The sequence below is a fragment of the Taeniopygia guttata genome, chromosome 34 (assembly GCF_048771995.1).
Source record: "Taeniopygia guttata chromosome 34, bTaeGut7.mat, whole genome shotgun sequence".
In the NCBI taxonomy this organism is placed as follows: Eukaryota; Metazoa; Chordata; class Aves; order Passeriformes; family Estrildidae; genus Taeniopygia; species Taeniopygia guttata.
The window spans coordinates 2197884-2214918 of NC_133059.1; the positions used below are offsets into that span (position 1 = coordinate 2197884).

Sequence of the window (17035 nt, forward strand, 5' to 3'; positions counted from 1 at the left end):
ATGCACATTTTGCTCCAGGGCCCTGGTAAGTTACAGGTCCACACATGCCCTGGCAATCAGAAGCAAGGAAACCCAGACTTTTTTCCCTGCCTGTATCAATGCACTGGGATTGTTGGGTGGGAACACGCAGCCCTTGTGCTGGAGCTGAGCTGCTCTGCCCAGCACTGGTGGCTGCCATCCGAGCTGGTTTTGCTTGTCCTGCTTCCCTGACAGCTGGGGCCCTGGGCAGAACCCTGACAGCCTGGTCTGACCCCCAGGGAAGGAGAAGGAGTCCTTGGAGAAGCTGTACCAGGTGGGGCTGCTGCTGCTGCTGGAGACAGCGACGACAACATTAAGGATGACACCTCTTCCTCAGCCTGGCCACTGGCAGCTGAAGATGATGGACTTGTGGCACCGTCTTCAAAGCCAGGCTCCACAGCGAATTCGCAGATGAGTCCACAGCCAGGGAAATGCTCCCAGATTTGGGCATTGCTCAGACTGGCTGGGAACAAAAGTTTCTCCCTTTGCTGGGGCAGATGCAACTTCAGTCGGCTGCCCAGCTGCTTTTTGGCAGGGCTGGGGGCGTGGGCTGGGGTGGATACAAGATGGGAGTTGGCTCCTGGCCCTGCCAACAGCCCCCAGCACCCAGCATGGCCTGGGCTGGGGCTGGGCTGGGGCTGGGGCAGCCAGCCCGGCACAGAGAAACCCCCATGGCGGGAGCAGAGGTGGGACTCCAGAACCTGTGCAGGGGCTGCTTTGGTTTGCAGGTAAGGAAGGGCTTGGGCTGCTCCACTGCCCTTGTTTGCTTTGGGATCACTGTTATTTTGGGGGGGCAGTGCAGGAGGGAAGAGAGAAAGTGTGGCCTTCTCTCCCCCATGGGTGGGATTTTCCCTAGCATGTAGGGGTTGGGCCTTCCTCAGACCTCTGACAGAGATAAGAGTTTTTTTCTTGTTTCCCCTTGTCTCTAATCTCTTTTCAACAGTTTGTTGTTTGTTTTTCTAGAGGAAGCGTTCTATGTAAGGTCCAGTTGGGATTGGGAAGTGCCTGGGAGCAGCTGCAGCGTGGATGGGCCGTGCCCTTGGAGAAGGCTGAGGCCATCGTTTGGGACCAGCTTTTCTCCCAGCGGAGGATGGCGTGAGGTGAGTCCCCGTCTGCTTGGCATGGTGGGATCAGAGCTTTTGGGAGACAGCAACAAGCACAAGGAGGCTCCTGCTCTGGGCAGCTGCTGAGGGCTGGATGTGCTGTGGCTGGCTGCAGGCTGGGAATGTCCTGCCCTCCTGCTCTGCTCCCAAAGGCAGCAGTGATGGGCAGCTCTGGGCACAGCTCTGGGCACGGCCAGCATGGCCTGGGCTCTGTGGGCAGCTGGGACAAGGGGACAGCAGCCTTCAGCTGACGGGCGCTTTCTGGTTTCTCTCCTTGCAGCCGGGCTCTGCGGGTGCTGAGGCTGCTCTGGGCTCTGCCAGGGCTCTGCTGGGCTCTGCCCCGGGCACAGCTGGGCTGGCTGTGCCCTCACATTGCTCTGACAGCTTTGCATCAGACGAGCCCGTTGGAGCACAGTGCCTGAGCTTTCTGCTTTGGCAGGTGAGTGAGACTCCCCTGCAGGCCAGGAGATTGCAGCTGGGGACACACATCCAATTGGCAAGGACCAAAACTCTCCACAGCCCCAGCTGAAAGCCTGGATCTCCCCAAGATGTTTTGTCTTTTCCACTCTTCATTCCTTTTTGGCTGGAATTGTGCAATTGCACTTTCTTCCTTCCCTAGAAGTGCCACAAATAGGCTGAACCTGCCAAGTGGGCCGTGTTCCCGAGGCAGCGCAGTCTGGAACTGATGGATGGAGAAGTGCCCTTCTGCACTTCCAAACCAGACCAACAAGCTGTAAGAGGGATTTTCTGTCTTTAAGAAACCCTTGACAGTTTCAATGGGAATGTGCAGCTCATTCACAGAGTGAGAAGGAAGGGTATCTTCTGAAGGGTTTGGGATTTAGCAGAGTTTAGATTCCCAGTCCTGCTTGGAGCTGGAAGGGCACAAAGCAATTTCCTCCTGCTTCAACCACAATTTAAAATAACAATGTTGGAAACAAACCAAAAAATTGATTTAAAAAGGCTGCTGAGGTCAGCAAGATGGATCCATGCCATTAGCACATTCACAAGTAAATAACTGAGTTCTCTTTTTCAAAAGACCAGTTACCTCTAAATCCAAAGCTAGAGAAGTTTTTCACTACACACTTGGGTTTTGTTTTTATCCCTCACAATTTATATAGTTTTTTATTACTTTTTCCTTTTTTCCTTTAAATAGAAAACATGCTCTATAAAAGGAGTGTCCTTTGCTCCTGGTTCCCATAGGGAGCAGCTCCCTCCCCGCTGGCTGAGCTGCTCAGGCAGAGCCCGGCAGCTCCTGGCCCTGCAGGGCTGAGGCTTTTCCCCGTTGCTGGGCACAGACTGATGGAGCAGCACGGCTGAACACGGGGCACACAGAGGGACCACCAGCAGCTGCCTTTGGCCACCTGAAGCTCCAAGGCCCAAACTCTGAGCAGGAAGGGCTGGAAGAGACTCGCAGGCTCCCTGCTGGCTCTGCTGCCCCACTTGTGCCCACCTGGGAGCCCCCAGTGCCAGCAGGGACTTGAGATGGCAGCCCTGGGCTCCTGGAGGTGGTGCAAGGAACAGAGCTGGGGACTCCCTGTCCATGGAGAGCTTCCAGATGGAAAAGGCTGCTGTGCCCAGGCAGATCCAAGGGCAGAGAAAGGAGGGTCTGGACCACGGGATGTGCCAGTCCCACAGTCCTGGGCAGCAGCCACCGAGCCCTGGGGGAGCAGAGGGCACAGCAAGAGGGACACAACCAGGCAAGGTCAGAGATTGGAGAGAGCCAGACCCGGGAGCAGGAGCAACTGCTCCATTTCACCCTTGGAGAAAGCTCTTGGCTGGTTCAAAGGGCTGAAAGGCATCAAGGGCAGAGAGGAGGCCACACCAAGCAATGCTCCTGTTTCCACAGCCTCCCCTCTCCATGTCCCAGAAGGGATTGGATGAATTGTGTTCTTCCCTCTGAGTCCTCTCGTTCAGCACGAGCCGCTGAGCACCAGGAGCTGAAGGAGCTGAAGCCTCAGGCCTCAAGAGCTGGGCAAGAGGAGACTTTCTGAGCAAATGAATGCTGCTAACATTGACCTGGCTGAATGCAGCAGATGGAATCATGGAATCACAGAATCCTTTCTGTGGGGAAAGACCTCTGAGCTCATCCAGTCCAGCCGGTCACCCAGCAGTGTCGAGCCCAGCACTAAACCACATCCCTGAAGTGCCAAGGCCTGGACAACAGCCCTGAGTGAGGCCTGAAGAGCAGGCCCTGAGCCAAAGGTGGCCTCGGGATGAACCTTCCAACCAAAGGTTATCTTTATATCTGCTCATTAATGAAATATGCATGGTCATTAGCACTGTGGTCGATGTATCCACTCATTAGTGAAACATGTATTGACCTTTCTGTGTTTAGAAGCCAGACAAGGCCATGAAATCTGACATCTGGCCTTGTTGGGGCTGAATGGTCAAAGTCACCTCCCTTGGTTCCTCCTTGGGCCCTGGCCAGGCTTTGGGCGGAGCCCAAGGGGAGGATGAAACCAGATGTTCCCGCACCAGGAGTGCTGTCAGTTTGTTCTTTCAGCACTGTCAGAGCTGGGCCCTCTCACTGCGAGGTTGGAGCCTCACCTGTGGCTGGAGGCACCTGCAGGAATTCCCAGTGTCCAGGAGTGGCTCTGCAGCCCTTGGCTGTGACAGCTTCCCCCAGCTGCTGTGTGGATCTGGGGCATGGGAAAGCCTGAGGGTAACTGGTGCTGGATCTTTCTTAATCACTGCTGCAATCTCTGGTGGTGATGGTTGGGTGCATTGCTGAGCTGCTCCTGCTGTGATTCTTTGCTGCTTTGAGCTACAGTCAATGGCACTGATTCCTCCAGCTGGTGTCTGTGTCTTTGGTGCTGACCCTGCTCACTGGTAAAACAAAACTGGCACAGTCTGGCCAGATCACAACAAAATGTCACTTTTCAAATGTAAATGTGAGGAATCAGTCCCATCAGAAATTCCCAGATGGGAAGCCCTTCCCTGGAGTTGGCTGGCTCTGGAGTGGGCTGAGGTGGGAGCACCGTGTGAGCAGTGGGGCAGTTGGTTAAAAGAGGCTGAACCCCTGGATGTCTTAAAATGCATCCAAAAATTGCATATGGAAGAAGGAAGAGAACTTGTGGGTTTGGGAAGCTGAGGGTGAATTTTGTTAACAGCACATTTGAAACAGCACCAAAAGAAGGAAGAACTGGTTTTGAAATGCTCCCATATGGAGGGACAGAGAAAGGTTTAAATCATGAATCAGGTTCATTTGTGAAAGTGAAATATAATATACTTATTATTACTAATAATAGTAGCTAGATAAAAAAAAAAACATGATCATATATGTATATTTTTTATATAATAAAAAATTGATAATGTGAACTAATGCTGACAATACTAATTTGTCAGCTTTGGCTGCTCACTGTGACACTGAAGACCCTACAGAAAAGGACTGGCCAAGACTCAAATGTCAGTGGTAAACTCTGCAAGATTGTGTACAACAAATACAGAAGGAATGGATGAAACTGGCTATTTTTGTAGGGTTTGCTGATACTGTGGTATGGAATGCTTTGTCTGTTACATGAGACATACAGTGATTACGACTGCTGGGTTTTTCATGTACCAGACAATCCACAAGCTGCAGGATTGGTTGAATGGGTGGAGGGGTTGTTAAAATAGCAGTTGAAAGAATGAGGAGCTGGGAACCTGTGCCCATGGAGAACCCATCTCCCAGATGTGCTCCATGCCCTTAGCAATGGCCCCTGGGGAAATGGAAACCCCCTGGCTGTGCACAGCTGCTCCCAATGTGCAAATACAGCCCTGGACAGTGAGACTGGGACTGCCTGGGAAATTGTTCTGGGGGTGATGGCCCTGGCAGGGCCCAGAGGCTGCAGGGCTGGACCTTCATCCACTGGAATTAGTTAGGATAAATCAGAAGCAAATGAGAGTTAACAATACAGGAACAGGAATCCAGAGTCCTCCAGGACACTTCGGTTTGATAACTGCTCACTGGAGCTTGGCCTTGCAAAGTGCTCATGTCATGGGAGGAGGAACTGATGCAGATAATCAAGGGGAAATTAAAGTAATTTGGTTAAACAATAGTGAACAAGATTGGATTATTCAACCCCATGACAGGGTAGCACAATAATTGATATTGTCAGGGTTTAAAACAATTGGGAAAAAAGGAGGTCCACCTCAAATCACTGCTGTTGGTGGAGATAAAGGGTTTGGATCCAGCAGTGCTAATATTGGAGCCAGAGTGTGGCTCCAAAGGCCAAAAGGCCCTCCCGAGGCAGCTGAAGGAACAGCTCCTGTGAAGGACAGCAATGTTTGAATCCCGAAACCTGGGCAGGAATGATGGGAATGTGTCCCTGCAGCCAAGAGCTCTTTTTGAGAACAAGTAGATATTACAGGATATTGTTTTACACATCCTGCCAGACCAAATCCCCCTGTTTGCCCCAGTGAAAACTCGTGACCTGGACTCCATCTAGGATGGAGCCAGGGCCAGGCGCTTGTGTATCCCTTGAAGGCCTTTTAATAAATACCTGCTTTATTCCTTTAACACTGTCTAGCTTTGTTCTAGGCAGCCTCTCAAGGCATCACCACCAAACCAAGGGAACACGGACCAGGTCTGGCTGGCTGGGCCTCCTGGGGACCACCTGACCACCTTGGCATGTCGAGGGCTGCTTCTCACCTGCCCTGAAGCCCTGGGGCTCTGGGCTTTCCTTCCTATGGGAGAGAACTCTCCTTGTCCTCCATGGGCCATGGCCAAAACTGGGATTCCTCCTCCAAGACTCTACATCCAAGGATTGCTCCCAAGGGAAAGCTGCCAGGACAGACAGGTCTGGCTGCCCTTGGGCTCTTGGAGGCTGCCTCTCTTGTGCTTTTGAAACACTGGGGCTTGGCGCTTTCCTTCCAATGAAAAGAATTGTCCTTCTTCTCAAAGTGACCATGGTCAAAATTGAGATTCCTCCTCCTAAATTCCATATATCCAAGGATTCCTGCATGACAAAAGCTGCCAGGAAGAACAGGACTGCTTGGCTGAGCCTCCCAGGAGCCACCTCTTTCTTCTTCTGCCTTTGAAACACTGGGGCTCTGTGCTTTCCTTCCTATGGAACAAACCTGTCTTTCTTATCTACGCAGAAATGGCTGAAATTGGGGTTCCATCTCCCACATTCCCTATATCCAAGGGTTGCTCCCAACCAAAATCTGCCAGTACCATCAAGCCTGGCTGGCTTTGGCCTCTGGTGGCTGCCCCTGCCACACTGGGGCTCGGTTCTTTCCTTCCCATGGAGATCACTGTGACACTGTGGGCACCCCATGGAACCAAGGGGATCATTGTGGCACCACTGGAGCCCATGGAACCAAGGGGCCATGGTGACACTGTGGGGCTTCATGGACCCAGAGACCACCATGACTCTGTGGGGCCTGATGGAACCATGGAGACCACTCTGACCCTTCAGGGCCTTGTGTCACCAAGGGGGCATTGTGACACCTCAGGGCCTCCTGGAAGCGAGGGACCATTGGGACACTGTGGGGCCCCATGGAACCAAGGGAACATGGAAGAGGTCTGGCTGGCTTGGCCTCCCAGGGGCCACCTGGCAGGTCTGGCTGATTTTTGGATGTCAAGGGCTGCCTTTCATCAGCTTCTGGAACACTCCTCTGTATGGAAAAAACACGTCTGTTGTTTCAGATGTCCATTGCCAAAATTGGTACCCTCCCTAAGAAATTTCCTATTTCTGAGGGTATCTCTTCAAACAAAATCTGGCAGCTCTGGCTGGCCTTTGCATCTGGTGGTCACCTCTCATCTGCCCCTAAAACAGTGGGGCTCTGTTCCTTCATTCCTATGGAAAAGAACTGGTCTTCATGTCCAGGAACCATGGCCAAAATTAGAATTGGCCACCAAGCCTGGCCAGGGTTGTGTAACTGTCTGCAGGCCCCAGGGAAGATATTGACTCTGCCAGTGCTGCCATCCTCCCTCCAGTGAGAGAAAAGGACACAGGGCAGGCACACAGAGGAGCAACATGAAGACACCGAGGTCAGTGAAGAGGAAGTTGAGTCCCAGATGGGAGGGATGAGGAGATGCCCCCTTGATCTTGGGGCTGAAATCCTCTGCTAAAGCTATGGAGAAGGATTTCATTGATACATCAGACTCTCTTTTTCCCTATAAGGCATTGAAAAGTATGGGGAGATGCGTTGTTCAGCAAAGGCCTCCATGCTTAAGTGAGGAAATGTTGAAGTAGCTGAGATCCCATGAGAAGTTTGCACAGAGAAAGAGAGCAGAGTGATGAGACCCTGTGCCCTCAGGGAGAGAAGAAGACCTCTGTTCCCAGAGATGAAGATGATTTCAGAAATAGATGAAGAGAACCTTTGCTCTTAACTCATCTTGAAACTAATACCCCATAAACTGACATGTCCCCTAAACACAGCTGTGGGAAAGGCTGTGAAAAATTGGGAGGGACTTCACAATTACAGAACTTTCCGAGTGGCTGCTATTTGTGGAAATGAAAAACCATGAGATAATTGTCTTCTTGTGGAGAAGTCTCCATAACATTAACAAGGGGAACTTCTCTCTATAACTGAAGTGAAGAAAGACTATTCTAGAGGTGTTAAACTGACTGAAAATTGTAGTTTTTGTTTCTTTACATAGTCAGGTTGTATGGAAAAAGGAAGGTTCCGAAAGTTTTGTTCTGATCCTTATTACTCTTTCTTTTAGTTACTGTTAGTAAACTTTTCTTTATACCTTTTTTAAATTTTGAGCCTACTTTGTCTTTCTCCTAATCCTATATCACAGCAGGAAATGAGTAAGTATATTCTAGTGTGTGCACTGGTAATTAACCAACACTGAACACACCACATTAATTGATGCATTGGCCAAAAAACCTCAAAATGATGAACCAAAACCACTACAGAAACTTCCTGATAAACTGCACTAGACAAGAGGGAAATCAAGGCAGAGCCATGGTTTTTCAGGACTTCCTTGATCTTAATAAGCCCCGTGGTGCATTTGGAACTGAGCCCGGGAACCTCAGGGCCTGAGAGGAGATTGCACAAACCTGTCCAGGAGTCAAAGTCAGAGGAAACACCCAAAGTATCTTCAGCCATTAATGGGACCCACTGTTGTCCATCTCCAACACAGGCTCCTCATGGACTACTTGGAGGAGAGAAATGGAGGCCAGGATGGCACAAAAACCTCTCAGAAACTCAGTGTGGAAAGGACAATCCAAAGTACTTTAAGAACCTTGAGTATCTGAAAGCATTAATGAGCTCCACTGAGTGTCAGTAAAAATCTCTCAAGGGACTCGTTAAAGCAGATAATTGGGGCCATGATTGCACAAACCTCACACAGAGTCTGGATCAAAAGGGAAACACCAAGTACCTTAAAAGAACTGAAGTACCTTGAAGCATTAATGAGCCCCACTGAGTGTTGTTCCCCCGACAAAGCCTCTCCAGGGACTAATTACAGCAGATAATTGGAGGCCAGGATTGCACAAACCTCTCAGAAACTCCAAGGCAAAAGCAAAAGCCAAAGTCCTTTGAAAAACCTGCAGTCCCTGGGAGCATGAAGGAGCCCCCAGGGCCATTCCTGACCAAGGCTCCCCAGGGAGTCCTTCCAGCAGATCCTTGAGGCCACTGGGATGTGGGCTAGGGGGGGATGCTGAGGGCAGGACCAGGGGCTGACAGTGCCCAGCCTGGCTGGGGCTGTGCCAGGAGGCCCCAGGGCCTCAGGACAAGGTGTCTCCTCACAGCCCTTGGTGGCACAGACCCTGCTGTGCCCCAGGGCACCAAGACTTGGCTTCTCTTTGTCCCCACCTGTCATCAGCGCCTCCAGTTCTCTGCTCTGCCTGGGGCCTGGGGACACTTTCTCAGTCGTGTCCCTCAGTGGGACCCATTAAAAGTCCAAGAAACTTTGGAGTTGGATTCTGACTTGGAGTTCTGGAGAGGTTTCTGCAGCTCCCTCTCAGGGCCTGATGTTCAGGGCCTGAGCACAAAGCCCCAGAGGGTCATTAAAGTCCTTGTGCTGTGTCTGTGCTGCTGAGCTGGGCCGGGCTCCTGGCACAGAGGGTGATCCTGGTAACCAAGCAGAGCTTCAAAAGCACATTTCTCTTGCTGAGCAGCTCTTCTCCCAGCCCAGCAGGGCTGGGGCACTGCCTGCAGCCAGCCCGGGCACAGCACAGAGGCACAGAGAGCTTCAATCAGTCAGGGCTGGGAAGGGGCTGAGAAGTGCCTGGGGCAGAATCACTGCCAGCCCTTGGCACAGGAACCTCTGGCTGCAGGACAATGCAGCTGCAGCTCCTGGAGTGATCTCCTAAAGCTGGAACATCCCAATGCCCACAGCCCCTGTGCGTGCATTCTCTGCTCATCTCCTGTGCAGAGCAGCCAGGGGTGCCCAGGGCTGTCCTGCAGAGCAGGGTCCTGCAGCCCAGGGCGCTGTGCTGGGCCAGGACTCTGCTGCCTGCCAGGGACAGCTCTCAGCCGGCCCTGGAGCTGCTCCCAGCGCTGGCCAGGAGCTGTGGGGGGAAGGAGCCACCCTGAGCAGGGCAGGTGCTGCTGCTGAGAGGGGTTGGGTGGGGCAGGGCTGCTCCCAGCTCCAGACCAGCCTGGGCACAGCTCCGGAGGGCACTTCCCAAAGAAGGTAAGCCTGGGATTGCTGTAAAGGTCAGGAGCTTTCCTGAGAGTGTTTTCAATTTCCTGCTTGGAGCAGGAGGGGAATGTTGGGGTGATGACAAAAAGATTTTTGCTATTAATACATCTTTCATGTATCGGTATCTCTGTAAATTACTATGATATAGTTATGAAACTATAATCCTTATTTAACTCTATTAAACTCTTAATTAATTTTATTAAATTACTATTAGGTACTTATATAATTGTAATCTTTTACTGACTCTAGTATGTTTCCTACCTATCTCTTAGATTTCAGAACAGTAAGGTGACTGTCTAAATACATTCCTGAAATACTGAATAGTCTTATTATCAGGAAGAGGACCTACAAGAAAAACACACACTATGTGAGCAGTCATAACTAAAGTGGGGCAAAGAAGCCCTTGGACCTACTCCAATGGGCTGAGCCAGGGGTGTGTAACTGGAGCAACTGAATCTCTTATTGGATATTCCTGTTAAATATCCTAATTAATCAACCTTATTACCTTGTTGAAATCAGGGGCTGGGTGTGCCCCATTCCTGCTGGGACACCGAGAAGCTTCCAATAAAGGTCTGGTTTTTACTTTATTGTTCTAACACTGTTGCAAGGGGTTTTTTTTTCTCTTCTGATTATAAACAACAGGGGGATGAGATAAACAGTGCAGGAATTGTAATCCCAGAATCACAGAGCATTCTGAGTTGAAAGGGACACACAGGATCATCACAGGAATGTTTGAACATTTACAGAGACTCCAGAACTGTGAGGTTGGGTGGTCAGTCTCTCTGCTGGGAGCCTCCCAAAGGGCCTTCAGCCACTCCTCATCCCTGGACAGCAGCAGCATCACCTCTGCAGGGCCCAGCAGGGCTCTCCTGAGCTGCCCTTGCCCAGCTGCACACAGAGCCTGCCCCAGCCAGGGCCCTGCACACAGGCAGGTTTCTGTAGGGCCGGGCCGAGGGCACACAGGGTGGGATGGGCTCTGCTGGCAGGGACAAGGCACCTCTCAGGAGGGAATGTCCAGGCCCAGGGAGATGCTCAGGGAAGGAGAGGGGGCTGAGCAGAGCAGTGCTAGGAGAACAAGCCTATCCAGCCCCTCATTTGCCCTCAGCCACAGGGAATCCTTTGCCTCTCACATCTCTCAGTGGCAAACTCTGAGTGCAGCAGGAATGCTGGGGATTTCTGACCTCAGAGAGCCAGGAATGATGTGTGAGTAGGAAAATAATTCCTTAAACCAGCTCCTGCCATTTCCCTTAGAAGTGGTAGTGCAGATGGTACCATGCCTTCCTGCAATAGGAATTATTCCCCTGACAAATCCTGAATATCCAGCCTTGTCCCTCTGCCACAGGGCCACAAACCCAGGGAAGCAGGGCAGGGATGGCTCCTCGAGAGCCCCCACGCTCAGGCCTGGCTGCTCCTGGCACACTCAGCCTGCACAACTGGAGCTCAGGCAGGGACCTGGGTGAAGGTTTTCCCAGAGCAGGAACAAGGGTGGGTGAGTCCCAGCAGGACAGGCTGCAGGGAATGGCCCAGGTTTGGCTCCAAGCAGCCTCTCCTGACTTGTCCCTGTCCTTTCTCCATGAACAGGTGCCCATGTGCAGCCACAGCAAATGTCCAACAGCAGCTCCATCAGCCACTTCCTCCTGCTGGCACTGGCAGACACGCGGCAGCTGCAGCTCCTGCACTTCTGCCTCTTCCTGGGATCTCCCTGGCTGCCCTCCTGGGCAACGGCCTCACCATCAGCGCCGTAGCCTGCGGCCACCACCTGCACACGCCCATGTTCTTCTTCCTGCTCCACCTGGCCCTCAGCGACCTGGGCTCCATCTGCACCACTGTCCCCAAAGCCCTGCACAATTCCCTCTGGGACACCAGCACCATCTCCTACTCAGGATGTGCTGCTCAGCTCTTTTTCTTTATGTTCTTCATGTCAGCAGAGCTTTCCATCCTGACCATCATGTGCTATGACCGCGACGTGTCCATCTGCAAACCCCTGCACTACGGGACCCTCCTGGGCAGCAGAGCTTGTGCCCACATGGCAGCAGCTGCCTGGGCCAGTGCCTTTCTCTATTCGCTGCTGCACACAGCCAATACATTTTCCCTGCCCCTGTGCCATGGCAATGCCCTGGGTCAGTTCTTCTGTGATATCCCACAGATCCTCAAGCTCTCTTGCTCCAAATTCCATCTCTGGGAACTTGGGCTCATTGCAGTTAGTGCCTGTTTAGGATTTGGCTGTTTTGTGTTCATTGTTTTCTCCTATGTGCAGATTTTCAGGGCTGTGCTGAAGATCCCCTCTGAGCAGGGACGGCACAAAGCCTTTTCCACCTGCCTCCCTCACCTGGTTGTGGTCTCTCTGTTTGTCAGCACTGTTGCATTTACCTACATGAAGCCCCCCTCTATGTCCTCCCCATCTCTGGATCCGGCCCTGTCAGTTCTGTACTCGGTGATGCCTCCAGCTCTGAACCCCCTCATCTACAGCCTGAGGAACCAGGAGCTCAAGGCTGCAGTGTGGACACTGATGACTGGATGGTTTTGGAAACATTAAACTCCTGGCCAATTTCTGCAAATCACTTGCAATAAATGTCATCTTTGATACTTCTTTTTGGTTTCATTTTGGAGGTTCTTTTTCTTTGTAATACACATTTAATATTATCCTCAAAAAATGTCATTGCTTGTGCCATTTCTCACTTTGTTTCACTCCACCTTCCCTGCGGCTACAGACTGTGTCAATGAGGGGCTGCACTCTCGGTGGCTTTAAAGGAACTAAAGGATGTCCCAGCAAAGTTTTCTGCAGAGATGCCCTTTTGTTGCCTTCTCTGGAGCTGCAGCAGCAATGTCTGTGTGCAGAGCTGGGGCAGATCAGTGCTGGCACAGCAGCTGTGCCCAGGAGCAGCAGCACTTGGTGCTGCCAGTGCTGCTCCCGTGGCCCTGCCCCGCTGCCCTGGTGGCCCTGGTGTTGCTGCAGGGCCTGAGTGCTCTCGGGGCAGGCACAGTCCTGGGGGTGGCAGTGCCGGGGCTGCAGCAGGGACAGGCCATGGGCACTGCTGGGGCAGCGCTGACGCCTCAGGCCAGGGCCTGGGGGCTCCAGGCTCCTTGCCCAGGCTCTCTCAAGAACACGGCCAGGCCAATGCTCAGCACAGAAAACCCCCATGGGCAGCCCCAGGCTGTTGGTGTGGGGACAGCACAAATGCCATCAGCCCCTGGGGCCAGGAAGGGCTGGGGGACGCCAGGGAAACCACTCAGCTTTGTCCTGGCCTCTGCAGTCAGCCAGAAAGTTTGTTCCCATCAGCTGGGAGTTTCCTGTCCCACTGCAGACACTGCTGCTCAGAGCCAGGGCTGCCTGGCAGCCACCCCCAAACTGCCAGGAGCATTTCCTTGGCTTCACCTTTGCTTTCTTTACTATTCCTGATACAAATTTCTTCCTCTTGCCCACCCCTGTTCCCTCCCCTGCAAACAGCCCATCCCTGTTTGCCCTTTCCTCTCTGGCCCCACTCCCCATTGCAGTTCCTGACTTGGCACCATGGGAACGTCCCTTGGGGAGCAGGATCATCCCACAAGTGCTGCAGGAATTGTCTACAGGCTCCTGCAGTGCCTGGTGCCGCTCCCTTGCCAGAGGCACCCCAGGCCAGGGGGGCACATCTGGGCTGCTGTGTCTGGCTGTGGGGCTCCCTGTTCTGGGCAAGGAGCTGCAGAGGCTCTGCAGGACTGACAGGATGGGCTTTGGGCCTGTGAGGAGAAGCTGAGGGACCTGGGCTGCTGGAGCTTCTGAAGAGGAGGCCCAGGGCTCCTCCTGCAACTGCTCCAAGGGCGGTTTCAGAGAATCACAGAATCAGCAAGGTTGGAGAAGACCTTGGAGATCATCAAGTCCAACCTGTGCCCTGACACTGCCTTGTCTCCCCTGAGCCTCCTCTTCTCCTGGATAAACAACCCCAGCTCCCTCAGCTGGTCTTCACAGGACTTGTGTTCCAGACCCCTCACCAGCCTTGTTGCCCTTCTCTGGACACGCTCCAGGCCCTCCATGTCCTTCCTAAATTGGGGGGCCCAGAACTGGACACAGCACTCGAGGTGCTGCCCAGTGCCCAGCACAGGGGAAGAATCACTGCCCTGCTCCTGCTGGCCACACCATTCCTGATCCAGGCCAGGAGCCATTGGCCTTCTTGGCCACTTGGGCACACAGCTGGCTCATGTCCAGCCTGCTGTCCATCAGTCCCTGCAGGTTCCTTTCTGCCTGGCTGCTGTCCAGCCCCTCTGTCCCCAGCCTGTAGCGCTGCAGGGGTTGTTGTGGCCAAAGTGCAGGACCCGGCACTTGGACTTGTTAAACCTCACCTTGATGGATTTGGGCCCTGGATCCAGCCTGTCCAGGGCCCTGTGCAGAGCCCTCCTACCCTCCAGCAGATCAACACTCACACCCAGCTTGGTGTCATCTGCAAAGATGTCCTTGGTTCCATGTGTCCCTTCAGTGTCACAAAGTCCCTTTGGTTGCACCAGGCCCTGCACTGTCACACTGGTCTCCTTGGTTCCATGGGGCCCCAAAATGTGACAATGGACTCCTTTGTTCCGTGGGGCTTCACAGTGTCACAATGTTCTCGTTGGTGCCGCAGTTTCACAGAGGCCCCTCGGTTCCATGGGGCCCCAGGGCGTCACAAAGGCCCCATGGTCACATGAGGTCCCACACTGTCACAATGCTCTCTGTGCTTCCACAAGTCCCCTCAGTGTCACAATGGATTCCTTGTTTCCATGAGGCCACACAGTGTCACAAGGGCCTTCCAGATTCCTGGAGGCCCCAGAGTGTCACAGTGGCCCCTTGGTTACACAAGGTCCTGCAGTGTCACAATGTCCCCTTGGTTCCATGAGGCCCCACAGTGTCAGAAGGGCCCCTTGGTTCACTGGGCCCTGGGCTCTCCCAGTGCTCTCCTTGGTTTCGCAGTGTCACAATGGTGAAACCCCTCGGTTACACGAGGCCCCGCAGTGTCACCATCGCCTCTGTGGTTCCACCAGGACCCAGTGTCACGGGGACTCCCTGGTTCCATTGGGCCCCAGAGCACCACAATGGAGCCCTGGTTCTATGGGGCTGCACAGTGTCACCATGGTCCTCTTAGTTCCACCAGGCCCTGCAGGGTCACAATGGCCCCAGAGTGCCCCAATCATCACAGAATGACAGAATCAAATAGGCTGGAAAAGACCTTTGGGATCATCAAGTCCAACCAGTGCCCTAATACTGCCTTGTCACCCAGACCATGCCACTGAGTGCCACTGGAGAGGGACAGTGACTCTGCCACCTCCCCCCTGGCCTGCCCATTCCAGTGCCCACTCACCCTTTCTGTGAAGACTTCTTCCTCTTGTCCAGCCTAAACCTCCCCTGGTGCAGCTGAAGGCTGTGTCTTCTTGTCCTGCCCTCCAGCAGATCCACACTCACACCCAGCTTGGTGTCACCTGCAAATTTGGGGATGGTGGGCTCGATCCCCTCCCCCAGATCATCGGTGAAGATGTTAAACAGGACTGGGCCCAACACAGATCCCTGGGGACAGCACCAGGGACTGGACACCAGCTGGGTGCAGCACCATCCCCACCCCTCTCTGGGCCCAGCCTCCAGCCAGCTCTTCCATCTCCCAGCCAGGAGGGAACCTGCCCAAGCCGTGGGCTGCAGCTTTTCCAGGGAATGCTGTCACAGACAGTGTCCAAGGCTTTGCTGAAGTCCAGATGGACACATCCACAGCCTTTCCCACATCCACAGGTGGGTCACCTGGTTATAAAAGGAGATCAGGGTGCTCAGACAGGACCTGCCCCACTAAATCCACGCTGGCTGGCTCTGACCCCTCGGCCATCCTGTGGGTGCCCTGTGGTGGCACTCAAGGTGATCTGTTCCATAACCTTGCCGGGCACCGAGGTCAGGCTGACAGGCCTGGAGTTCCCCAGATCCTCCTTCCAGCCCTTCCTGGGGATGGGCTCACACTGGCACCTCCAGTGCTCTGGGACCTCCCTGGTGAGCCAGGACTGATGGTAAATGGTGGGGAGCAGCTTGGGGAGCTCATCCACCAGCTCCCTCATGCCCCTAGGATGGATCCCATCCCATCCCATACACCTGTGAGCATCTGAGTTTCTCAGCAGGTCAGCAGCTGCTTCCTCCTGGATTACAGGGGGCTGTTCTGCTCCCTGTGCCCATCTGCCAGCTCAGGAGAACTTTTGGCCTGAGCACAACCTGTCCATGTATTGAAAATTGAGACAAACAAGGTGTTATGTAGTTTGTCCTTTTCCTTATCTTGGGTTACTCTATTCTCTGCTGTATCCAATAAAGAGTAGAAATTCTCCTTCCCCCTCTTTTTGCTGTAATTTTTTTTTAATGTAAACAATTTTTATTCCGTTTACAAAAGCTGCCAGGTTAAGTTCTAATTGAGCTTTCATGTCCCAGCTTCTCTCTCTGAATGACCTTTCAACATCCTTAAATGTCGGAATCTGTGGGTATTGATGATTCCGAAAATGTAGAAAGTCTCTGTCTTTCTGCCCCGTTGCCAAAGAAGAAGCCATAATTCGTCTGTGCTGTTTCCAAGGTTGTTTATTCTGTTTATCTCTAACATGTTCTGCTGCCCTGCCGCAGCTCTGTCCTGCAGGGCAGCGTGTGGGGCTCTGCCCCCAGTGGGATGGTACAAACATTAAATACCAGAAACTACGTGTGCTATATTTACAATAACGTGCCAATATCTGTCACCTACGTTGGACAGTGTGTCCCCAGCCTAAACCAACAGAAAAATGCCAACACCACAGTGAAACATGGAGGGCATGAAGAAGGAGAAAAAGGACAAGGCACACCCAATTTCCTCCATCTTGTCCCCTCTGAACCCCTAATCTAGAAACCTTAAATTTTACTTTTGCACCCATGCCACACTTAATTATTCCTTATATAAAACACTCAGAGCTTGTAATTCATCCTGTAAGATTGAAAACTCTTTTCCATGGACAGAAATCAGAGACAGAGTCTCTCGGGGCTCTGTACAGGGGGGCTCCCGACCCCCTGCCAGGGTCCCAGGCAATCCAGGGCAGACAGTGGGAAGCTCTGGATTCCCACACTTAAACACTTCCTGATTTGCGAGTAATTTCTTCACCTGAGTTCCCACAAAAGCTCCATGGGCAGCCAGGACAGTAATTTTCCTCACCACCTCATCTTTTGCCACACTGGGACAGTCTGCTCCTTCCCCCTTAAGATTACTTTCCTGAAATGTGTCCATCCTCCCTGCACCCATTTGCTTTTAAGGGCTGTTTCCCTTAAAAATCAGTACCTGATTTGGTACTCCCCAAATCAGCATCCTAAACAGGCCAAAGTCTGCCCTTCCTAATTCCAGGGCAG

General features: G+C 52.8%; 2 protein-coding genes across 2 annotated transcripts in view; both read left to right on the forward strand.

Annotated features, from left to right (window-relative positions):
• LOC121468955 (uncharacterized) overlaps window positions 1-17035 on the forward strand; it is a 2238800-nt gene that overhangs the window by 1724093 nt on the left and 497672 nt on the right. The window lies entirely within an intron of this gene.
• On the forward strand, window positions 7273-12238 carry LOC140681312 (olfactory receptor 14J1-like). Its single transcript, XM_072920877.1, has 3 exons — window positions 7273-7280; window positions 11440-11533; window positions 11576-12238. Exons 1-3 carry the CDS (start codon window positions 7273-7275, stop codon window positions 12236-12238), a joined length of 765 nt encoding a protein of 254 aa, XP_072776978.1.